The following is a 20,685-nucleotide window of genomic DNA, read 5'->3' on the forward strand; positions in this document are numbered from 1 at the left end:
TGGTGTAGAGGTAGGGAGATTTGCTTGCTGGTCTTGAAGAAGCAGCTGCCATGTTGTGAGAGGGCTACGCATGCCTAGAGGGACCTGAGGGCAGCCTCTAGGAGCTGTGAGTCTTTGGATGACAGTCAATGGAGAAACTAGGCCCTCAGTCCTACAACTCAGTTGTTGGCAGAGCCGAAAGCTCGGGGAGGACCCTGAGCTCCAGCTGACAGCGCAGCCCAGCAGACACCTCCATGTCAGTCTGGTGAGACCCTGAGCAGATAACTAACTCCACTGCACCATGCTTGGCCTTCTGACCTAAAGAAACTGTCAGATAGTGAAAAAAGACTGTGCTAAGCTGCTAGGTTTGTGGCAATTTGTTGTAAAACAATAGGAAACTAATCCAGATAATCTGGCTGAAGTCCACAGCCTTGGGATAAATTCAGAAGTTAAGCCTCATACATCTATAGCATTTTCCAAAGTATATTTCCTATAATGTAAACGTTGGGAAATGTTCATAGATGTGTCTTGAAAAAGGAAAACTTTTATTGCAGAACCTGACTATTTCTATTTGTTCTACCGCTGGGGCAAGGAATCAGGTTGTTTTATTTTTACTTTTCTGTAACCAACAGAAATAAGCTGGATAACGCATGTAGAAGAGAGTTTATGCAGAGGCTCTAGTGGAGGTCATGGAAACAAGGAGAAGGCTGAAGAAACAGTCTCAGAATGGACAGGCTCCTGGAAATTCCTGGGGTCTCACTACCAAGAGAAACCTTGATGGCTGCATTGCCATCAAAACAACAGCATTTCATCTCTTCCTTTCCCCCATGACCGCCGTTATCACGTTAACTCTGCTCAGGGTTCACAGTCTCGGCTGTGACTGGCCTGACATGTAGCCATGGGGCAGCAGGCACCTGAATGAATGACCTTCTGAGACCCACCAGCTAGTTCCCCCATGGCTGACTGTAACCAGAGGTGGGAGAATGGGCGGTGGGCCGCCCAAAGCGGAGGAGGCCCACAAAAGTGGGACAGGTTTGTAAGTCCGGGGTATTATCTGAGCACTTCTCTCCTTCATCTGAGTGACAGGGGAAGGGCAGATTACTATTAGAAAAGATGAAGAACTGGGAACCCTGAAAGGCCAAAGCTTCAGGAGAGAGGGCTGAGGAGGTAGAGAGATGGAGGTGGGGTTGGAACTGCCGAGATGGTAAAGGCTGTACCATGTGACCTTCCCTTGTGAAACCCAAGATTGTGAGCAGACTGGGTGCCTTCTGTAAGGGATGGAGAGGTTGAGATCTGTACCTGTGCAAATGAGTGCAGATACTGAACTATAGAGGTCTAAGCCCTGGGAATTACCGGGAATTACAGAAGAGCTTCTGACTTTCACAAGTGATGGACTCGACTGGGATCTGAGCCAGTTAGACCTTAGGAGAAAACGGGGCCCCAGCTGCCACTTAAGCTGCATGAGTTTAGCAGGCAGTGTGATTGAATGGAAACGTAAAATGAGCATATTAAGGTTTTGTGCTCTGTTTGGGCATCCTCGCTTAATGTTCTGTTTGTCATGGTTGCTGCAGGCTCAGTTCAGTAAGTCATCACCAGGTGCCGCACTTACCGAGGGAGTTCTGTGGTAGTTCCAGGGTTTACTGTCTATCACCCATCTGCGCATTCTCACTGTAAGTGATTGAATGTTTAAGAATTTGTTGTACACACTTAAACACATTTTCATGAACCAATTAATAGCCTATTAATGCACATTCTCCCTTGATTTAATATATTTTATCCACATTGACTAAAAGTAAAGATTTTCAAGTAACATTGATTGATTGACTGATTGATTGATTGATTGATTCATTCATTCATTCATTCATATTGACATGCCAGCTACCAGTCTAGGCACTTGGGGCACATCAATAGAGAAAAGAGATGAAAACCCCTGCCCCCTTGGGGTACACGTCCTGCATGTGCGCATGCGCTTGTATGCACACTCACACACAAAACTGCCAAGTCCAAAAAAAAAACAAAAAACTGCCAAGTCCAACAGTTTAAAAAAAATGGAACTGTTTTGATCTTGTCATAAATGTATTTGGACCAAGAACTTTTTTTTCAGTATACTTACAACATTTTGTAGAATTGTATTCTCCCATGGTATAGCAATTTGGGAAATGCTGACAAAGGTTTAGCTGGCCTATGTGTACTTCAGAAAAAAATAATACCCATAAATATCATTTGTTCCAACCTGTGATAAGTCAGACAGCAGAGAGCTTACTGCTAAATTCTCTGCCAGGGTCTGGAGGGCAGGTGCTCTGTTGCCACTTACAGGGGAGTTCAGATGCTTCCCCTGTCCACTGAGCAGGTGACTTCAGTGACTCCCGAGGCCTCACCGGAGACTGCTACTTGACTAGATGTCAATGCCACATCTGCGGATCAGACAAGGATATTTCTAAGGGATTCTGGGCCAAAAACTGTTGCAATCAGATCTACAATGGTCTTTGTCTGTGACTGGATTGTCACTCTCTTAAGTCAAGCTCCATGGATTATATTAGATCTACTTCCCCAGGGACCTAGCATAACCTAGCAAGTAGGTAGCATGCAGTCCCTTCTGTTAGACTCTGGGGACTTGAAGAAACCACATCCGGTTCTTTATACAAATACCTGGTAGGTACCACCTACTTGGGTTCAGCTGATTGCCTGGTCAGGATTTTTTTGACAGAAAGTATGAAACTTGATTAACTGTTTGCACAACTTTGAAATGCTTGAGGAGAAAATCACTTCACACCAATCCCAACAGGTTTCCTTGCTTGCCGGGTCACCTCGAAGAGCCCATGCTGCGTGTGAAGAGCGGCTGGTGACTCTGCGCCATGTTGACCGGCCCGTTCCATCTGAGCTGCGGTGACCTGAGGGCTAGAGCGACGAGTGAATTGTGATGAGAAAAGGAAGAGAGTTTGGGATGATCTCATCTCTGGGGGGTTACTGCCTGTGACTCAGTCTTCTGGCTTTTTTTTTTTTTTTTTTTCATTTTTCTGAAGCTGGAAACAGGGAGAGACAGTCAGACAGACTCCCGCATGCGCCCGACCGGGATCCACCCGGCACGCCCACCAGGGGCAACGCTCTGCCCACCAGGGGGCGATGCTCTGCCCATCCTGGGCGTCGCCATGTTGCAACCAGAGCCACTCTAGCGCCTGAGGCAGAGGCCACAGAGCCAACCCCAGCGCCCGGGCCATTTTTGCTCCAATGGAGCCTTGGCTGCGGGAGGGGAAGAGAGAGACAGAGAGGAAGGCGCGGCGGAGGGGTGGAGAAGCAAATGGGCGGAGGGGTGAAGAAGCAAATGGGCGCTTCTCCTGTGTGCCCTGGCCGGGAATCGAACCCAGATCCTCCGCACGCTAGGCTGACGCTCTACCGCTGAGCCAACCGGCCAGGGCCACTTCTGGCTATTTTGAGGTTAGATGAAGCACAGGAGAGAGATGGGCTGACACTCTGATCGTGGTAACAATTTTTAGGGCCAACACAAGAGCCTTTACCCTGGGCCCCAGGAGCAGCAACAGCTCCTGTCCTTTGTGGCTCTGTGCTGTGTGTTCCTTGTGCTTTGATGGGGGCAATCTCTTTCATCCACAAGTAGGTGTAATTCATCCCTCCTCACTCGGAAGTTCTGAAGATTGCTTTTGATTTTGCCAGAACGACTGATTATGGTGGGTATGTTTTCCTTTATACTGTGAAAGAAAGGTGTCCACTAGACTAAATGTTTATGAAGTCTAACAATGTAAGAATACATTCTTCAGCACTATAGAATGCTCATGCAGAAAAGATCACCCCCGCTACCCCCACTTTGTTTTACCAATGAGGAAACGGAGGGCCGAGGGTCTGACAGATTTAGCCATCGTTCTTTATTGGTGGATGAGCTACAATTATATCCTGAGGTCCCTCGTGCCTGAAGGAAGCATCTCTAGCAAGTGTACTCTCTCCGCAAAGCCCATCTCCGCTGCCTTGTGCTTAGGATCACAGACAGCACATCAGCACTGAGCTGGGGGTCCCTTTTAAACAGCAGAAATTAAGAAAAAGCACAAAAATGCCAAACCATGACACTAATGAGACCGTAAAGAGGACATGTGTTTACAGCGTGAGAGCTGAGACCAGGAGGCAGAGCCTCACCGTGTCCCGCCAAGGCTGGGAGCACGGGCAGCAGGCAGCTCAGGTTTATTGCTGCTCCATGCATGCCCGTAAGTGGCCGTAACGGTGCTAGAAACTTTGATTTGGGGGTTATAGATTTTAGCAAGTGGGTGAATTTGCAAAGACGCAATCCATGAATACTGTGGACCTACTTATTTCAAGGTGACACATACACAGTGGGCCTTCAGGAAGGCACGGGGAAGTGAGAGGGGGCTCCTTTCCAGGGAGCATTTACTGAATACCTGGCACTTTATATCTGCTGGGCTGACCATAGCCTCATGAACTGGCTGACTTTCTGAGCGGGGTGAGGAGTGCCTCCTCTTGCCCTGATGTGTACCATCTTGTAAATCAAGACTCAACAGTAATGAGCATGAGGCGTCCTGCGTGGAGACATAATGGGCAGTGCGTTTAATCTGATCAGCTGGGCCCTGGGGTTCCAAAGTCCCAGAAGCTTGCTGTCCCTGGGACAAGTGCCCTGAGGGTGCAAGAGGGGCCATGGAATCCCAAATGTCCCTGTGCCCTACCCCAGCTTCCGGTTTGTCTGAGGCCACCCAGTACAACTGATTTTCCATGTTCTCTGCTGTTTCTCATCTTCATGTTTGGCAAGGAAGGAGAGGAGGAACACATATGATTTTCTAGAACTACGCCTGGGCCTGAGACGGCCTTGAGCAAGAGGCTCTGGCTCGGTGCCGTGGGGAGGACTTGATTTCTTAGTGTTTGTCCTTCAGCTCAGCCTTGGGTGTACCAGCCTGGAGGGTGTTACTGAACTAACTCTTAAATCCTGCATTTCCTTCACTTGAAGGAAAACCTGTGTTGCTTGAATAGAAAACCTGTCTTCCAGGAGTGCATGGAAGGATCTTCTCTTGGGGTCGCCTTAAAGAGTCTCCCCCTATTCCAGTGGCTTCTCTTGAATGCCTGTAGTGCCCCAGAAAGAATATGGGACCGCTTACCCACTCCAGGGACAGCCCGAGGTCTGGGATTTCAGGGTGTTTGGGAATGTCAGGTCTTGGTCCCCAGTTGGTGACACAGCACAGACCATATAAAAACAAATGGTGCAGTATTCCACCTTAGGAAGCAAGGACATACTAAAATGGCCTGCTTATGGAAGTAAAGATGGAGAAAAGGAGTTGGGAACATTTGTAAAATTTTGTGAAAAGGAATCTGAATCAGAAACAATTCCAGCTTCTTCCACTGGGTGGTGGTTTTGTTTAATTTTATTATATGCTTCTAGTCACCGGGCAGGTCCACAACCCAGGTTAGTTCCAGGCACTGCTCTTTGAAAATTCTGAAGAATTGAGGAGATACACTTAGGTAGAATTCTCTTGCTTATTACACTAATTGAATCACTTTGAGAAGATTCTTTTCTACACTCTATAAGCCTTTCATCATCATTTCCATAAAGACTGAACACTTGAGCATGAAGACAAAGGTTTTTTTCATAGCCATCAGCTTGTACCTAGCGTTGTGCCTGGCCATAGCACTTCATACTGACATGCCGACTGAGTCAATGAATGAGGACGTTAAGGTTACAACAGTTTATACTTGGGCTACTTGATTAGAAAATATCTACACCAGGGCTGAGCATACGTTTTTCGTAAAGGGTCAGAGTATTCTAGGCTTTGTGGACCATACTGGCTCCGTTGCAACAACTGGCTGTTGTTGTAGTTGTGAGGTCAGCCAGACAGTATGGCCGGGTGTGGCCGCGCTGTAGAACTTCACTTACAGAGACGGGCAGTGAGCGGGACTTGGCCCAGGCTGTAGTGTCCGCCCGTCTGTACGAAAGCACGCATAGGCCCTGTACGCACCTTACAGATCCCTCTGGCGAACAGAAAAGACTTTGAGAATCTGAGTGGCGGAGACAATGCTAGGTGCTCTCCAAGTCCCGTCGTGCTTTCCACCCGAGCACAGGAAGACCACATTTCCCAGCTTCCTTTGCAGGTGGTAGCATCTCGAAACTAGCTCCGGTCAATGAACTGGGTGTCCAGAAGGGAAGTCCACCCTGTTCTGACCTGTAAAACGTGCAGCCCACTGCTCCATACTCTCCTCCTCCACCTGCCAACTGGGCGAAGAGAATACAGTGTGGGACTCCGGGCTCTGGGAGGCGGCGGGACCCTTGATGGGGGCGTGGCTGGGTGGCTGGATAACTGTGTGGAGCAGAGTCCGCCCCACCCCGACCCCTGACTAGTATCGGACTGAGGAGTGTCACATACACCTGTGTCTATCGTCAAGGCACTGAAATTTGGGGGTCATTAGCCTGTCCTATCTAACAGTTTGGGCTTAGATATATATGCTATAAAGGAAAGACACTAAAAGATTAGAGGAGCTGGGAGCCATTCCCGCCTGCCTGGCAAACCTGGGGCTTTGATTAGGGGAAGGGGATGAGGACACTGGGTGCTCACACTCTTGGCCAGTGTGTGCACAGGAAGTAGTACTGCAGTTGGGGTCTGAGAAACTGGGACTTGGAAAAGAGAGCCACTGGGAGGTAGGAACGGGGTGGGGGATAGCAGAAACGAGGAGACCAGAGATAAGTGGCTTTTTAAAAAATTGTACATGAGCCACACTAACCCCTGTACTCAGGAGGGGCCTGGTGCCTTCAGCCGGTTCATAGCTGTGCCGGCTAAAACGAGTTTCTTTGAGCTAGCTTAGGACCTCCTAACATCATTTCTCTCTTTCTCTCTCTCTCTGGGTGTATAAAGTAAAATTTGATAGCGTCTATACTCAACACCGAAACTTCAGTGGCTTAGCACAACCTCTCTCAGCCACATCCATCCCAAGCCAATATGAGACGGGGGTGGTGCGCTGAGCTCACGCCATCCTCGAGGGATCCAGTTCCTTTCAGCTCGAGGCTGCCCTCCTCTTGGCCCTCATTGCCTTCTCCTTCCTGCTGAGAATTGGGAAAAGAAAGCGTGGAGGAGGGTTGCATGGGAGGTTTTGAAGGCCAGGCCTGTTAGTGGTGTGCATCACTCAGCCATGGTGCTGAGCTCAGCTACAAGGTCCCATCTGACGGCTAGGGAGGGCAGGAAACACAGCACACCTGCGAGCCCAGAGGACGCTGCGGCCCAGCTGGAGGGACCCACAGCAGTCTCTATCTTAATGGGAAAACATGTTGAGCTTCTAACAGCCGTCTTTATAAATAAATATTTGGAACCAAACTGTTCGTGAAATGAGACCTTGCCAGTGTTTTAGTATATGTGCTGCTGAAGCGAACACAATTGCCAGTGTTTTTTTTTATAACTATAAGCCTTTAGTTATAAGGATTCATTTTTTGGAAGGGCACAGACATAATCCAATACCATAGAGAACAATTCTTGCAGCTGATTGTGATGCTACAGGAAGCCAACAGGGGGCACAAAGCCTTCATTACCTTCCCCATGAGGAGGCGGAGGGGGCGGATATCCTTTGGTCTAAGACCTCCCCCCAGCCCTGCCCCTGCCTCTGGCCTCTCTCCTTTTTCTGCTCCTCTGTTTTCCCTGCAGGTCCTGCCTGCTCAGCGTCAGGGCCCTGCATTTGTTCTGTAGGCACAAGGGAGACAGATCCTTCCCTTGCTAATTTTGAACTGTCTTTCATGACACAATTTTGATGGGCTAAGTAGAACTCTTATTTAGGAGCAAGTGGGGAGAGGGATGGAAAGTCCCATCTTGCTATATCACATGACCACTTCTATGGCCTCTGCACACATGGCTCAAAACAAATAATATTTTAAAGTGAGAGTGAGAGAGAAAGAGGGACAGACAGGAAGGGAGAGAGATGACACATCAACTCACAGTTGAGGCACCTTAGTTGTTCATTGATTGCTTTGTCATTTGTGCCTTGACCTGGGGTATCCAGCCCAGCCAGTGACCCCTTGCTCAAGCCAGCGACCATGGAGTCATGTCTACGACCCCACATTCAAGCTGGTGAATCCGCGCTCAAGCCGACAACCTCGAGGTTTTGAACCTGGGTCCTCAGCGTCCCAGGCTAATGCTCTGTCCACCGTGCCATCACCTGGTCAGACAACAAATGATTTTTTGATAGGCAACTTGTATTGGCCAAATATACTCATTACTTTTGGGGGCGGATACTCATGGGGGGCTATTGGGTGCTGTTGGTAGATTACATCCTGAATATGTTCAGCTACCCTGAGATCCAAGGGAGTTCAGGTGCTTTCCAAAGCCACTCAGGGCAGGAATATAAGTGACAGGTCATATAGCAAAGAGCCAATCTGGTCCCCAGCCTTTCACACGGCCACCTTTGTCAAGTACAGCCAGATGTCCACATTCATGACTGGGGGGGGGGGTGCAGCCCACTTCTTATAAACATCAAGCCACCTCTGGTGGGAAATCTGAGTCCACCTCCTCCCTCATCCCCAACCTAAATCTCTCTCTCTTTCTTTGCTGTCAGCATTTGTGTGTAGATCTGATGTAATTCCCACCAAATGCACAGTTGTCATTCTGAAGCCCTCAGGGCCGGGCCTCAGTCCTATATCTAGCAGGGAGCAGGTCTGAGAGACCATGTACTGAATGGTGATTGAGTCTGGCTGCCAGTGCCCAGCTGAGTTTGGGACATTTAGGTCACTCCAACTGCGGCCTAAGCTGCTACTACCAGCTGGGTCTAAAATTATAGGGGATTTTGCCCCCAGATAGAATAGAATGGACCAGAATGAAGGTCCTGTGTATCAGTTTGGGCTTGGTCAGGAATCAGAGTTGCTTAGAGTGATATGGAGTAATGGATTTACTGTGGGGAGTGTGCTGTCTATACCTGTGGGAGAGGGGAGGGTTGGAAGGCTGTTGCCTCTCTGTAGCTGGTGGTTGGTCAGTAGGGCTGGCAGTCGGGAGAAAGCTGGATGTGAAGCAGAGCAGAGTCAAACCGGAGCCTGAAGAGACAAACCAGAGCCCACGGGGACTAAGGGGAGCCTGCATGCGTCCCTCACCACCTCCATGTTGACAGTGCAGGTGACCTGTGGAGGAAGCGGACATCTTTGGCCACAGTGCTGCATTTGTGTCTGCCCCAGGACGTGGAGGAACTGCCCCAGGATTTGGAGACTGAAGGAGGAGATGTGAGCAGACGGGGGCACTGAGGGCCTGCACCATGGAGGTTGACCAGATCAGCCACAGTGTAACAACCATTGTTTCACCTCTGATTCCCAAATCTCTTTCAAATTTCTCTTGTGTGAAAAGGAGGATGTTAGCTGAACCCACTGTACTCATGTCACAATACATAGAAATCTAACCATCACACTGTATGCCTAATGTATAAAGTTTATGATATACAAGTCAATTATTTCTCAATAAGACTGGGGGAAAATAAAAAATGTTAAAAAAATTTCCCCAAATGTAATAAAATTGTTTCTCTTGTTGCCAATCCTCACCAGAACCGTGCAGGGAGAGCAGTTCTGGGAAATGCCATTACAGCTCTGTCAGGTCGACACTATGCAAAGCAATGTCCCATCTCTCAACTGCGTTATTAACCCTCATGGTAGCTGCAGGGGTTAGTGTCAAAGAAATTTCTTGCTGAAACTTTGGAAAGAACCCTTTTAGTGAAACTCGCTGACGTTCTAACTGACAGGAAAAGATAAAGTAAGTTGGACTTTCATGCTAACACATTGTGGCCAGCAAATTCTGTTACTTTTTGTTGGAGAAAAGATGAGAACGAGGACAAATATTGGAGAAGAAATAAAGATTTCTTTTGAACCCTGAATTGGGTTAGAAAAGCCTACTTTCCCTGTTCAGTGTAGTGGAAGATTGCTTCCTACCAGGAGAAATCCAGATGGCTTTAGACTAGCAGTTAAGTATCCAAATGCTTGCAACAGGGAGTGAGTGAGGTGGGCTGGTGACATGGTGGCTAGTGGCAAGTGTGACCATGAAGAAGCTGGAAGTTCATCAGAAAAAGCTGGAAGACCGCCTGACCAGGCAGTGGCGCAATGGTTAGAATGTCGGACTGGGATGTGGAGGACCCAGGTTCAAGACCCCGAGGTTGCCAGCTTGAGAGCGGGCTCATCTGGTTTGAGCAAAGCTCACCAGCTTGGACCCAAGGTCACTGGCTCGAGCAAGTGGTTACTCAGTCTGCTGTAGCCCCACGGTCAAGGCACATATGAGAAAGCAATCAATGAACAACTAAGGTGTTGCAATGAGCAACAAAAAACTAATGATTGATGCTTCTCATCTCTCCGTTCCTGTCTGTCTGTCCCTGTCTATCCCTCTCTGACTCTCTCTCTGTCTCTGTAAGAAAAAAGAAAACTGGAAGACCACATTTTTAATGTGAAATCTTAATAAATGGCCATTTTTGTAATCATTCTAGACATGCTTGAAAACAGGACATATTCTACAGTTATTTTGAATATTGGGCTCTACATGTGTCCACCAGGTACAGTTTACTGAGAATGATGTTTGAATTGTTTAGATCTTCACTAAATTTTTTGTTTATCAGTTACTGAAAAGGATACATTAACATTTCTTATAAGAGGAAGATTTGTCTATTTTGCCATTTAGATCCAAGAACTTTTGCTCTCTACATTTTGAGCCTATGTTATTAACTATGAAGAATTTTAGTTATGTTTTTCTGAACCTTTTAATCCCTATCTCTAGTTGTGTGTTTAACCTTCAAGTTTACTTTTTTCAGGTATTACTGAGTAATAAACCTCCAAGTCCACTTTTATATTAATAGACTGCAGCTCCCTTGGGTTTGCATGGTATATCTTTTCCATCTTTTTACCTGTTGCTGTTTTTTTGGAGTTGTCTTTTCTTCTTGTGCTTAGTTATTTTTGTTGATGTGCTGGACACTCATGAAAAAATAATTTGAGGGCAAGGATGATGTTATCTTCCAAACTCCAAAAAAAGAATTTCCTTTTCTTATGCCAGGTGTCTGTGGATATTCAGTCCAGAGATTATGATGATTCCAAGATGAGTTGCAACCCCCAAAGGGCTGCCCTCTGGGATCCCACCCCAGGCCATCACCTCGCCTATGATTCTGAAAGAGGAGCTGTCCATCCAATCTCAAACTGCCCTTCCAGAATAAGCAGAAGCCACAGGAAAAAACCTCCAAACACTGGGTTTACCTCCTTGCATGCGGCCTTCCTTGTATTCCAGCCCAACAATTCTTTTTCTTTAATTTTCTGATTTTTTAAATCGTATTCTTGAAAACTTTTCTCCCACCATTCCTAGCTGTTCTTAGTGGAAGAGTTGATGTAAATTTTCCAGTTTTCCTTTACCGGGAGAAGTTCCTCACGTATTTTCTATAGGAAAAACTCCTCTCCCCAGCATAGCTGGCCTTCTAGTAGTTGGGATGTTTTAAAAGCTGATGGCTATGAAGCACTGAAATTTACTTCATAATTTTCATTTAATAGGATATGTTGTGTAATTCTGGATCTTGATGTAGATGCTAAAACCAGTAATGGATATTGTATAAAAGTTAGAAATACTGTTAGAGAACTTTCATTTTTAATCATGTATTTTATATTAATTTCACTTGTCTTCCTAAAGCTTGTGAGGTTCATAGGCACTATATATGACAGTAGACACTTGAAATATTAGGCTTTCATATGTTAATGATATAGATGTTAACGACCATGCTTAAATATCTGATGCAAGGACAAGAATTCTGGCTCCCGCGCGAGGGGAAGAATCTCCCTTAGTCAGTGAGAACGTCAGTCCTGCAGAGAGAGCTCTGGGCCCGGCAGCCCTGGGCAGTTAATGGTGTTGGGGGCTTTCCCAGGGAGGATCCGGTGGAGAACTGAGCCGCTAGCTGGGCTCTGGATTCCAGCCAGAGGGGAGGGGCTTGCTGGGCGTGACAGGGTCTGTCACCCAGGCAACCGTGGGTCCCTGTGAAACCAGCAAGACGCCACTCGGTGAGCAGCTCCGTTCACTGTCACCCTGGGAACTTCCCAGCGAAACACACATGTAGGACATCTGTTTTCCGTGTTCCTCCTTTAGAGCAGTGGATGTGGTGGTTTTGTTTGAGAAAGGAGAAGAGGAAAAGCTAGATATGAGCTCACTGTTTGAGAAACAGGTCATGTTTCTGTTGTATCTGCTGAATTTGCTCCTGTAATATTTACTCCTTTATGATTTTTCTTTCTTTTCAATAAAATGAAAGTGGTAGGCAATTTCAATTCAATCTGCTCCTCTAGCCCAGGCCTCTCCCAGGAACTACAGGCCCATTTTAATCCCGTGTCCTGGACATCTCCATGCGGATGGTGGCTGCCTCGGGCTCAGCATGGCCGTACCCCGGTCACATTTCCCTAAACCTGTTCCTCTTCCCACCTTTCTCCCCTTCTTCCATGAGATGAAGAAGCCAGTTTTTTAAAATTGATTTTAAAGAGAAAGAAACATTAATTTGTTGTTCCACTTACTTATGTATTCATTGGTTGATTTTTTCAGGCCACTCTTTCTCTCATTAATCCCGTCCCTTCATAGTATTTGCCCCTGGAATATTCTATGGGTCTTGGCTGTGCCACACTCTCTTTCTGCCAGCCATCCTCATGATGACGTGACTGTAGAATATATCCCGGTCAGACCATTCTTGATTAGAGTGACAGAAGTGACTTCTCTGACTGCAGAACCCTTCCGGATAAATGAAGACTAAAGAGACAAAGGCACTGTGACCCTAGACTGGGCAGATTAAGAACATTAATGGCACAACTGGCAAATTTTGGCTAAGGTCTGAAGATTAGGTTACAATTATATATCAATGCTAATATCCTGATTTTGATCATCATCCTGTGATTATATATGCAAATGTCCTTGTTTTTTTTAGGAAACCACATTTAAGTCTTCAGAGATAAAGAGGCATTATGTCTGCAACTTCCTCAGACACTTCAGGGAATAGGTGTGCCTGTGTGTGTGCACACGGGGGAGGGAAAGGCGGTGAACGGTAAAGCCAGGCAGCCATCCTCAGCACTGGGCGAGCGGGAGAGGCATGGACGGGCTCTCGTACTGTTTTCCTGATGTTCGTGCAAGTCAAATTATTTCAAAATCAGATGTTTAAAGAAATAATGACCTTGACAGGTGGGAGAACTAACCAGGAGGAGACCTCTAAATTTGGAATATTTCTGAGCCTTTTGAGTTCAGTCTGTTCCAAACCGAAACCCCATTGTTGGGTTTGTAAACACTGAGTTCTCCTCTTCCTTCTTGTCAGATTTCCCCCAGATTCACTTATCTGAACAGACAAGTGTTTTCTTCTCCTGGCTGAGCTCCCTTGGTTACTTGAAAGCTCAGGTCTATGTCTTTCCCCAAATTCCTGTGTTCCCCATTGACATGTGATACACTTTCTCTCTCTACTGGAAGAGCCAAGTGCTGGGTGTGTCCATTGCAACGTGTGTCGGTAAGTCCTGAGCGAGTTCTGCTGCAGTAACAAGCCATCCAAAGTTCAGTGTACTCAATGCAGTGTAAGCTGATTTATCACTCATCCTACACGTGCGATATGGTGTGTTAGGGTGGGGAGGTGGGGGGGGTGTCTCTGCAGCTTCCACCAGCCAGGCTTCCCAAGTGACTGAAGTTTCTTCCTTAAAGAGACAAATGCTGCTCCCACTGATATTTTCTTCACCATGAAGAACAATCCTACATTGTGTCTGTGAGAAGAGGAAGAAATATTTGTAATGTCCCCGATGATCCTCACAGCACTACCTCTTAGCAGTTCTGCAGAGTGAGAGGCAATGGCCAGCAGTCACAGAGCACTTCCTCCTCTGAGAGGTCCCTGTCCTCCAGCTCCCTGTGCCCCCGCAGTGACCCGCGGTGGCTTCCATCCTGCCCTAGTGTCCTTTTGCTGCGATTTCCCTGCGGCTTTCTGTTATCCATTTTTGTGAATGTCACACACTGGTGTTGGATGCCTGCATCAAGAGGGCACCTGTTGTTTTCCAGACACTGCCCTACATTCTCAGATAGAAGAACCAGTAAGACATTGACTCTGCCTTCATGGCATTTTCTGACTTGTGGAGGCAGAGAGGAAAACAAGATACTTTCAATGTAGAGGGTGAGGAGAGACCATGTGATCCTTTTGGGAAGAGAGGAGGTGGAGAGAGGAGGGGAGGAAATGGGAGGCAGCCCTTCTGTTCAGTACAAACCCTGTCCAGGTTCTCCGTTTGCCATCTGTTCTGGCTGGGAATAGAGCAGGTGATGCCACATGTGCCAGTGGGTGGGGTTAGAAGCGTCATTTAAGGGCTTTCAATGTGTCCTGTTTTGCAAACAAGAACTATTCATCAGGTGTCGGCTGTAATAATAAGACTAATTCTACTTATATTTGGGTGATACTTCATAAATCACGTTCCCCTGAAAATCACTGGCTCCTTTACAAACAAGGATGCTGAGGCATGGAGCTTCTCAGGGTCCTTAAAAGTCCCACCTGCACTACTTAGAACCCAGGGTCCCGATTCCCCATCCAAGGCACTTCCCATTGACTCATCCTGCTGTGACCTTGTCTGAGACATTACGGGCCTGAAGACCCCTCCGTCTAGCAGAAGAGCTTATATCTGCTCTTATGAAGGATGCGGTGCAATGTCATGTTGATTTCATCACAGCCCTCAGTTGTGCTGAGCCAGGTGGATCCAGACGATCTCCTGCTCTCAGGCTTCCTGTTGGACTATTAGTGAGAATGAGCAATGCAAGATAAGAGCAACTTTTCCAGGGGTTCCATATATACTCGAGATCACAGCTGCCTAATGGATGCGTGCTGACTCACAGCTGCCAGTGAATAGCCAACTCTGCATGGTGTAATTGCTGTGAGATTCTGCAAGACGGCTATGCTCCTGTCTCTCTGGGCCGAATTCTCTTGTCTGCTGCAACTTGCAGCCAAGGATGGATGCTGAGTCTCTGGAACCAGCACATGGACGTGTTGTGGATGCAGGCCAACCTTACCGTTTTCATTTGCTAAGGTCTGGAAAACTTTCTGGTTTTGTGTCTCCCACTGATTAAATGAGATAATGTATGTAGAATCCCTGGCACATAGTAAGTGGGCAATAAATGGTAAGTGCTGTAATAGTAATAATTGCAGTAATGATTTAATTACTGAAATAATAGGACAATAGTATTAGAGCAATAATTATTTAATAATGATGGTAATATACATAATAACAGTGTAGCAGTCAGGGGTGCGGCGTAGGGGGTTGCCGTGGGAGTGGTTCTCCCAGTGGGAGTTTTCTCAGTGACACGTAATAAAAAGCAGATTCTGCGGAGAACTCTCTGTACTTTCCGCCTCACTTTTGCTGTGAACCTAAAACGCTTCTAACAAATAAGGTAAATTAATTTTTTTTTTTAAAAAAAAGAGGAAAAAGAGTAGACTGGTGATTAGTTGGTGTTCCTGATGCTTTTCAGTTCTCTCACAACGTGCCCCCTTGCTGCCCCCACTAACTTCTACCATCCCATGTGGTATGCCACTGACAATCATGATGGTTATCTTTAAATTGCTCCATTGGCTATGCAGATATTCAAATAAGTAGCACGTTAACGAGGCAGTAAGTTTGTTACTGGTCCAGTGTTTCTCTATTCATGACTGGATGCTGAATGCTGGTGAAACTGGCCTCCGAGGACTGCTGGGACTGAAAGCCACAGGGGCTGGGTTCTGTGGTGCTCTCCGCGGACCGGCGTGGCTGTGAGGCGCCCCTTCCAGAGCACCAAGGGAGGTCTTCTCTAATCCATGAACCAGGGCAGGTCTTGTCCCTAGGTCCCCAATGGGCTGGCTTCCTTTCCTTTGCTTAATGAAAGGTTCTCTTTCCTTTGAGTAGGAAAATGCCCAGCTCATCAGAGACGTGGAAGTGGACAGGGTCTCCGCGCTCTCCTGGGACCAGGTGCAGGCCATCAAGCAGCTCTGGCTGGACCCAGGAATCCAGGAGTGTTATGACAGAAGGAGGGAGTACCAGCTGTCAGACTCTGCCAAATAGTGAGTACAGAGCCTCAGCGGCAGCCCAGGGGCCGCCGGCCAGCGCTGCTCTAGGCTCAGGGTAACACTACCTCTTCCAGCTTGTCTGTATCCACCTTTACTTTGTGGTAGGTCTCGCCCCACTTCCTAAAACCTTCAGTCACCCTGTGGAACCCAGATTTCTCTTTTTACCCCATGTTCTGAGACTCTGGCCTTTTCAATGAGGCTAAGTCAAATGTGGGATTCTCTTGGTGGAACTGATCTCATTTGGGGTGCTGAAACGATCTGATTTAAATAAGAACTGTATCTGCTTCTGGATTCTGCTTTCTGCTTCCTCCTCTCCATATCCCTTTGCCTCTGGTTTCCTGATCAGTAGACACCCCCCTCTCCCGCCTCGGTTCAATAACCCTAAAATTTAAAATCAGGGTTTACTCAATGCTATAGGCCTGGCAGTGGCTGATCTCGTGCTGCCCCCTAGCGGGCAACATAGGCTCTGCGGGTCTAGCACACCAAGGAAGTTCAGTCCTGAAGCCCTTTGTTTATGAACTTGTAAAAGCCTACACAGTGTTTTGGATGTGTAAAGCTTTAGTTTTAAATCTTATCCTTAGGGTTAAAAAACCCCAAAACATTGATTGTCCTGCATGCAAACTATCTCAGTGAGATCACAGAATTTCATTTCCTTAGTATCTTCCTGAGGCAATGTCTCGGTCAGCCAGATCACTGGGCAAATGTCAAGGAACATACAGTCTGGTGGGACAAACAAGTGAAAAATCACACATATGAAAGCCAATGATGATCAGCCTTGGGGTCATGTGTGGGGCACAGCAGGCCGCCTGAGTGGTTTGCTCCCTGTGCTGAGGGCTGCACGGTGAACAGTGCCAGTTGGTCACCACGTGGCTCGGGGTCCTGCAGCTGCTCAGAGCTAGGCGGGCTCGCCTGCGTAGGAGGAAGGCAGGGCCAGCCTCAGATTGCAGGGGGCGCAGAATCAACAACTCTATCATTGGCCAGGGCCCAAGTTGGTTATTTTACTTAAAGATACCTTTTATAAGAGCTTTAAAAAGAGCTTAAAGTGTCCTCTTGTTTTACCACAGAAAAGTGATGTTTTAAGCTCAGGTCTTTAATATATGGCAAAAAATAATTCAAGATAAGTTTCGGTTTATTTTAGATGTTTAATTTCCCAGCATAACAGGAAAACCTTTTGTTGTTACTTTGAAAGAATTTCTTGGTGGCCGGTTTTATGCCTTTATCTTTTATTAGAAACTAATTCATTGAGCAAAGCATTTGGGAGCAGCACCTGCATTCTATAATGTTCCTGGGTGAGGGTGAGTGTGGCAGCAGGAAGGCCCTTTCGAAGGCGGAGGACAGATTTCAGCATCCTCTTCCTGCCGGCCCTGCTGTCTCCCCGGTCAGACAGTGATGGAGCTTAGAACGGGGAGGAAGTGATGGAATGGTCTGCAGATTTCCCGAAAGGCTCAAGAGAGCTTCTGATCCATAGTCTCTCCAAAACCAGTTGTAGGAGGGCTGGCTCTCAAAGTCACTGATGGAACCCATGAATCTGAGTGGGGGTTACTCTGAGTCGGGTGACTTCCCTAGTGGGGATGGATACTTTTTCTTTCTCTAAAATGAGTCTCAGCGCCTTGTTCTCTACTATCAGTTACCTGGCTGACATTGACCGGATCGCCGTGACCTCATACGTGCCAACGCAGCAAGACGTGCTTCGTGTTCGAGTGCCCACAACTGGCATCATTGAGTATCCATTTGACTTGGAAAACATCATCTTTAGGTAAGAATGTCTCCCCAATGTGGCTCATTAAGATTTTTCTGTGTAGGCTTGGAAGTCTCCCAAAAGGAATCTTAAATGTTATTCCTAAAAGGGGTTACATCTTTCAAGGCAATAAGCCCTCTCCATCACAGGGTATTTAGAATTGTGGTAGGTCTCAGGTCCTAGAACAGAGAGGAGCCCACCCTTCTACTCCCCTTGGAGATGAAGAGTCTGACATGACTCTTATGTGTACCCCCTTACACAGATGCATACTTCTGTAACCCACACATCGAATATACTCACGTCTTTTCCATGAAGTTGAAAATTATCTTTTCCCTTTTATTCCCTTCTCCAAGATTTATCCTTACAAAAGAAAAGGTCGTGGGTTTGATCCCTGTTCAGGGCACATATGAGAAGCAACCATTAAGTTCACAGCTAAGTGGAACAATGAGTTGATGCTTCTCTTTTTCTCCCTCCCCCTCCCTTTCCCTCTCTCAAATCAATGGGAAAATTAAAAAAAAAATACATAGGATAATACATAAACTATTTTACAGCTGGGTAAGAATTTCCACACATTTGAAGTACTTTTAGAATAATTTCAGTAGATCTTCTTTGCATTTTAATTATGGAAAAATATGAATAATAATGGTACATATGCACAACAATGCAAATTTCAAAGCACTTTTCTATTCATTAGTTCCCCTGTTCCTACTAATAGTCATTTTACACCTTTTTCTCTCTGAGACGTCGGAGGCCAGGTCCCGTCTGTGAACCCCAGTACCTCGCAGTGCTTCCGGAGCGCGGGGGAGCCCTGCGGCAAGCCCTCGGCAAACCTGCATCTCCGAGCGTCCCCGTGCTGTGTGCCATGCAGTGACCTCAGCTTTTTCAGCCTCCGTGTTGCTGGCAACTTCCAAACCTGTATCTGGTCCACAGATGGATTCTCTTTGGCTTACATGGTGTTTTAAAAAACTTTTGAGCCAATAGTTAAAAAGCGGGCTATTTGACTTAAGACATTTGGTATCTAGTTTCCCTTGAAAAGCTGGAGGATCTGGTAGTGGGCAGCTCGCATTCCTGCCCACAGCAGTTGACTTCAGCGGCGTAGCGGTCATCCCTTTAGACAGGACCCAGCACTGCCCAAGGGCCTGCTCCACTCGGCAGAGGCCCGCTTGACTCGTTTTCATCTCCTGCTGACCCCTGCAGCAGTTGAGCTTGGGGCCGATCCTTTGGCTATAAGTCCCTGTAGTCTTTCCCACAGACACTTTGGATGACCATACTGGAAAGAGGGCACTTGTACATTGTTAGAGGGAAGGAGCAGCAGCCACCTAATGTAAGAAGGATTTGTAGATAAATGGCAGCCAGGAAACCAGAAGGGGCAACGACCTGGAGAGCCAAGCGGAGCTGAAAGACTGCCTGCCTTCCCGTTGTGGCTGGGTCCCGGCACGCCAGTGGGGGGCGCAGAGCTAGGCAATGCCTGTGCTTTCTGCCCGGATGACTGCAGCTGCCTAACCAGCGTCCCCAAGCAGGCTCCCCCTGCGTCTTCTACATCTGTTTCCAGTTCCTATACTTGCATTCTGTCCTCCTTTGCCACGAAACCTCCAGGGAGTGGTTCCTCGTTGCCTAAAGCAGTCATGCTCAAACATTTCAATTTTAGGACCTCTTTTCATTATTGAGGAACCTAAAAAGTACTGGTTTCCATGGTATAATGATTCATACCATTTTTCTCCAAAGAGTCTTGTTGTATTCCAACCTTTGTGAGATCTGTGTTTCTGTTAAACAGGATGGTGGATGTTGGTGGCCAGCGATCTGAAAGACGGAAATGGATTCACTGCTTCGAGAGTGTCACCTCCATTATTTTTTTGGTGGCTCTGAGTGAATATGACCAGGTCCTGGCTGAGTCTGACAATGAGGTATGCTGGGTGGGATGTTTGGTTAGTTGTGGAACACAAACTTATTTTTGCAGTTTGCAAGAACAAACCAGCCAGCTCTGCGGTTGGACTCTATTCCTGAGGTTAGATTGTCTTGTGGCTCAAAGTGAAGTGCATGGACTGGCAGTTTCACAGACGTCTCCTGGATGTTCGCTAGAAATGTAGACCTATTAAATCAACCCAGACCGAATAAATCAGAATCAACAGCATTTTTAACAAGTTCCCAGGTAATTCACACAAACACGCAAGTTTGAGAATCACTGACATGGAAACTAGAATTCCGCCGGGACCTGAGAGGAAAACCTGGCCCCAGGATTCACCGAGACTCTGATGGGACTGGTGTGTGTGTGGCCGGAGCCTGGGATCTACCCAGCGTGCCGCCGGCGTGCACGCAGTCTCTCTCAACACTGGCTCTCAGCCTTGGCAGCACATGGACATCCTTGGGGAGTTTTGAAAATATACCATCTTTTGGACCCCACAGAAGAGAGAGTCATATTGCTGGGTTTGAGGTGGGGGTATCTTTTCTACGTCCCCTATGGATGCTAATTCATGTACAGCCCAACGTGAACAGGACTATTTCTCATGAAGTTTACCTGTGAACAGGTTCCCGACCTCCACAGCCCTCCCACATTGGTCCCTAGCTGAGCTGGCAGGGGGCGGGGCCCCCAGGACTGCATTTGCCCTTCACTCCCTCTGGGAGGGACTAGCTCAGGGCTAGTGCATGTGGGAGCCTGTTGGTCTGCCTCCTGCCTCTCAAAAAAAAAAAAAAAAGAAAAGAAGTTCTACTGTCTTTCTGCATGATTTCCACTAGATCCTACTATTAAATGGTCTTGGGAAAGTATTGAACTATTATGAGTGACAGCATGCCCATCCATAAACTAGGGACCGTACTCCCTTGCAGAGCACCGGGTATGACCTGCACATGCAGCAGAACACCTGCTCTCCAGTGCCAAGCATTTCTTTTTTCTTTTAATTAATTTTTTTACAGAGCCAGAGAGCCAGAGAGAGGGATAGACAGGGACAGACAGACAGGAA

At 47.1% G+C, this 20,685-nt stretch overlaps 1 protein-coding gene across 1 annotated transcript in view; it reads left to right on the top strand.

The window, feature by feature from the left end:
• The window catches only part of GNA14 (G protein subunit alpha 14), a 179,482-nt gene that overhangs the window by 155,833 nt on the left and 2,964 nt on the right, over positions 1-20,685 (top strand). Inside the window, exons 3-5 of the mRNA XM_066367949.1 lie at positions 15,830-15,984; positions 17,618-17,746; positions 19,503-19,632. Of these exons, the coding sequence (XP_066224046.1) occupies positions 15,830-15,984; positions 17,618-17,746; positions 19,503-19,632 (414 nt within the window). The remainder of the gene's footprint in view (positions 1-15,829; positions 15,985-17,617; positions 17,747-19,502; positions 19,633-20,685) is intronic.

This window comes from Saccopteryx leptura, chromosome 2 (assembly GCF_036850995.1).
Source record: "Saccopteryx leptura isolate mSacLep1 chromosome 2, mSacLep1_pri_phased_curated, whole genome shotgun sequence".
NCBI lineage: Eukaryota > Metazoa > Chordata > Mammalia > Chiroptera > Emballonuridae > Saccopteryx > Saccopteryx leptura.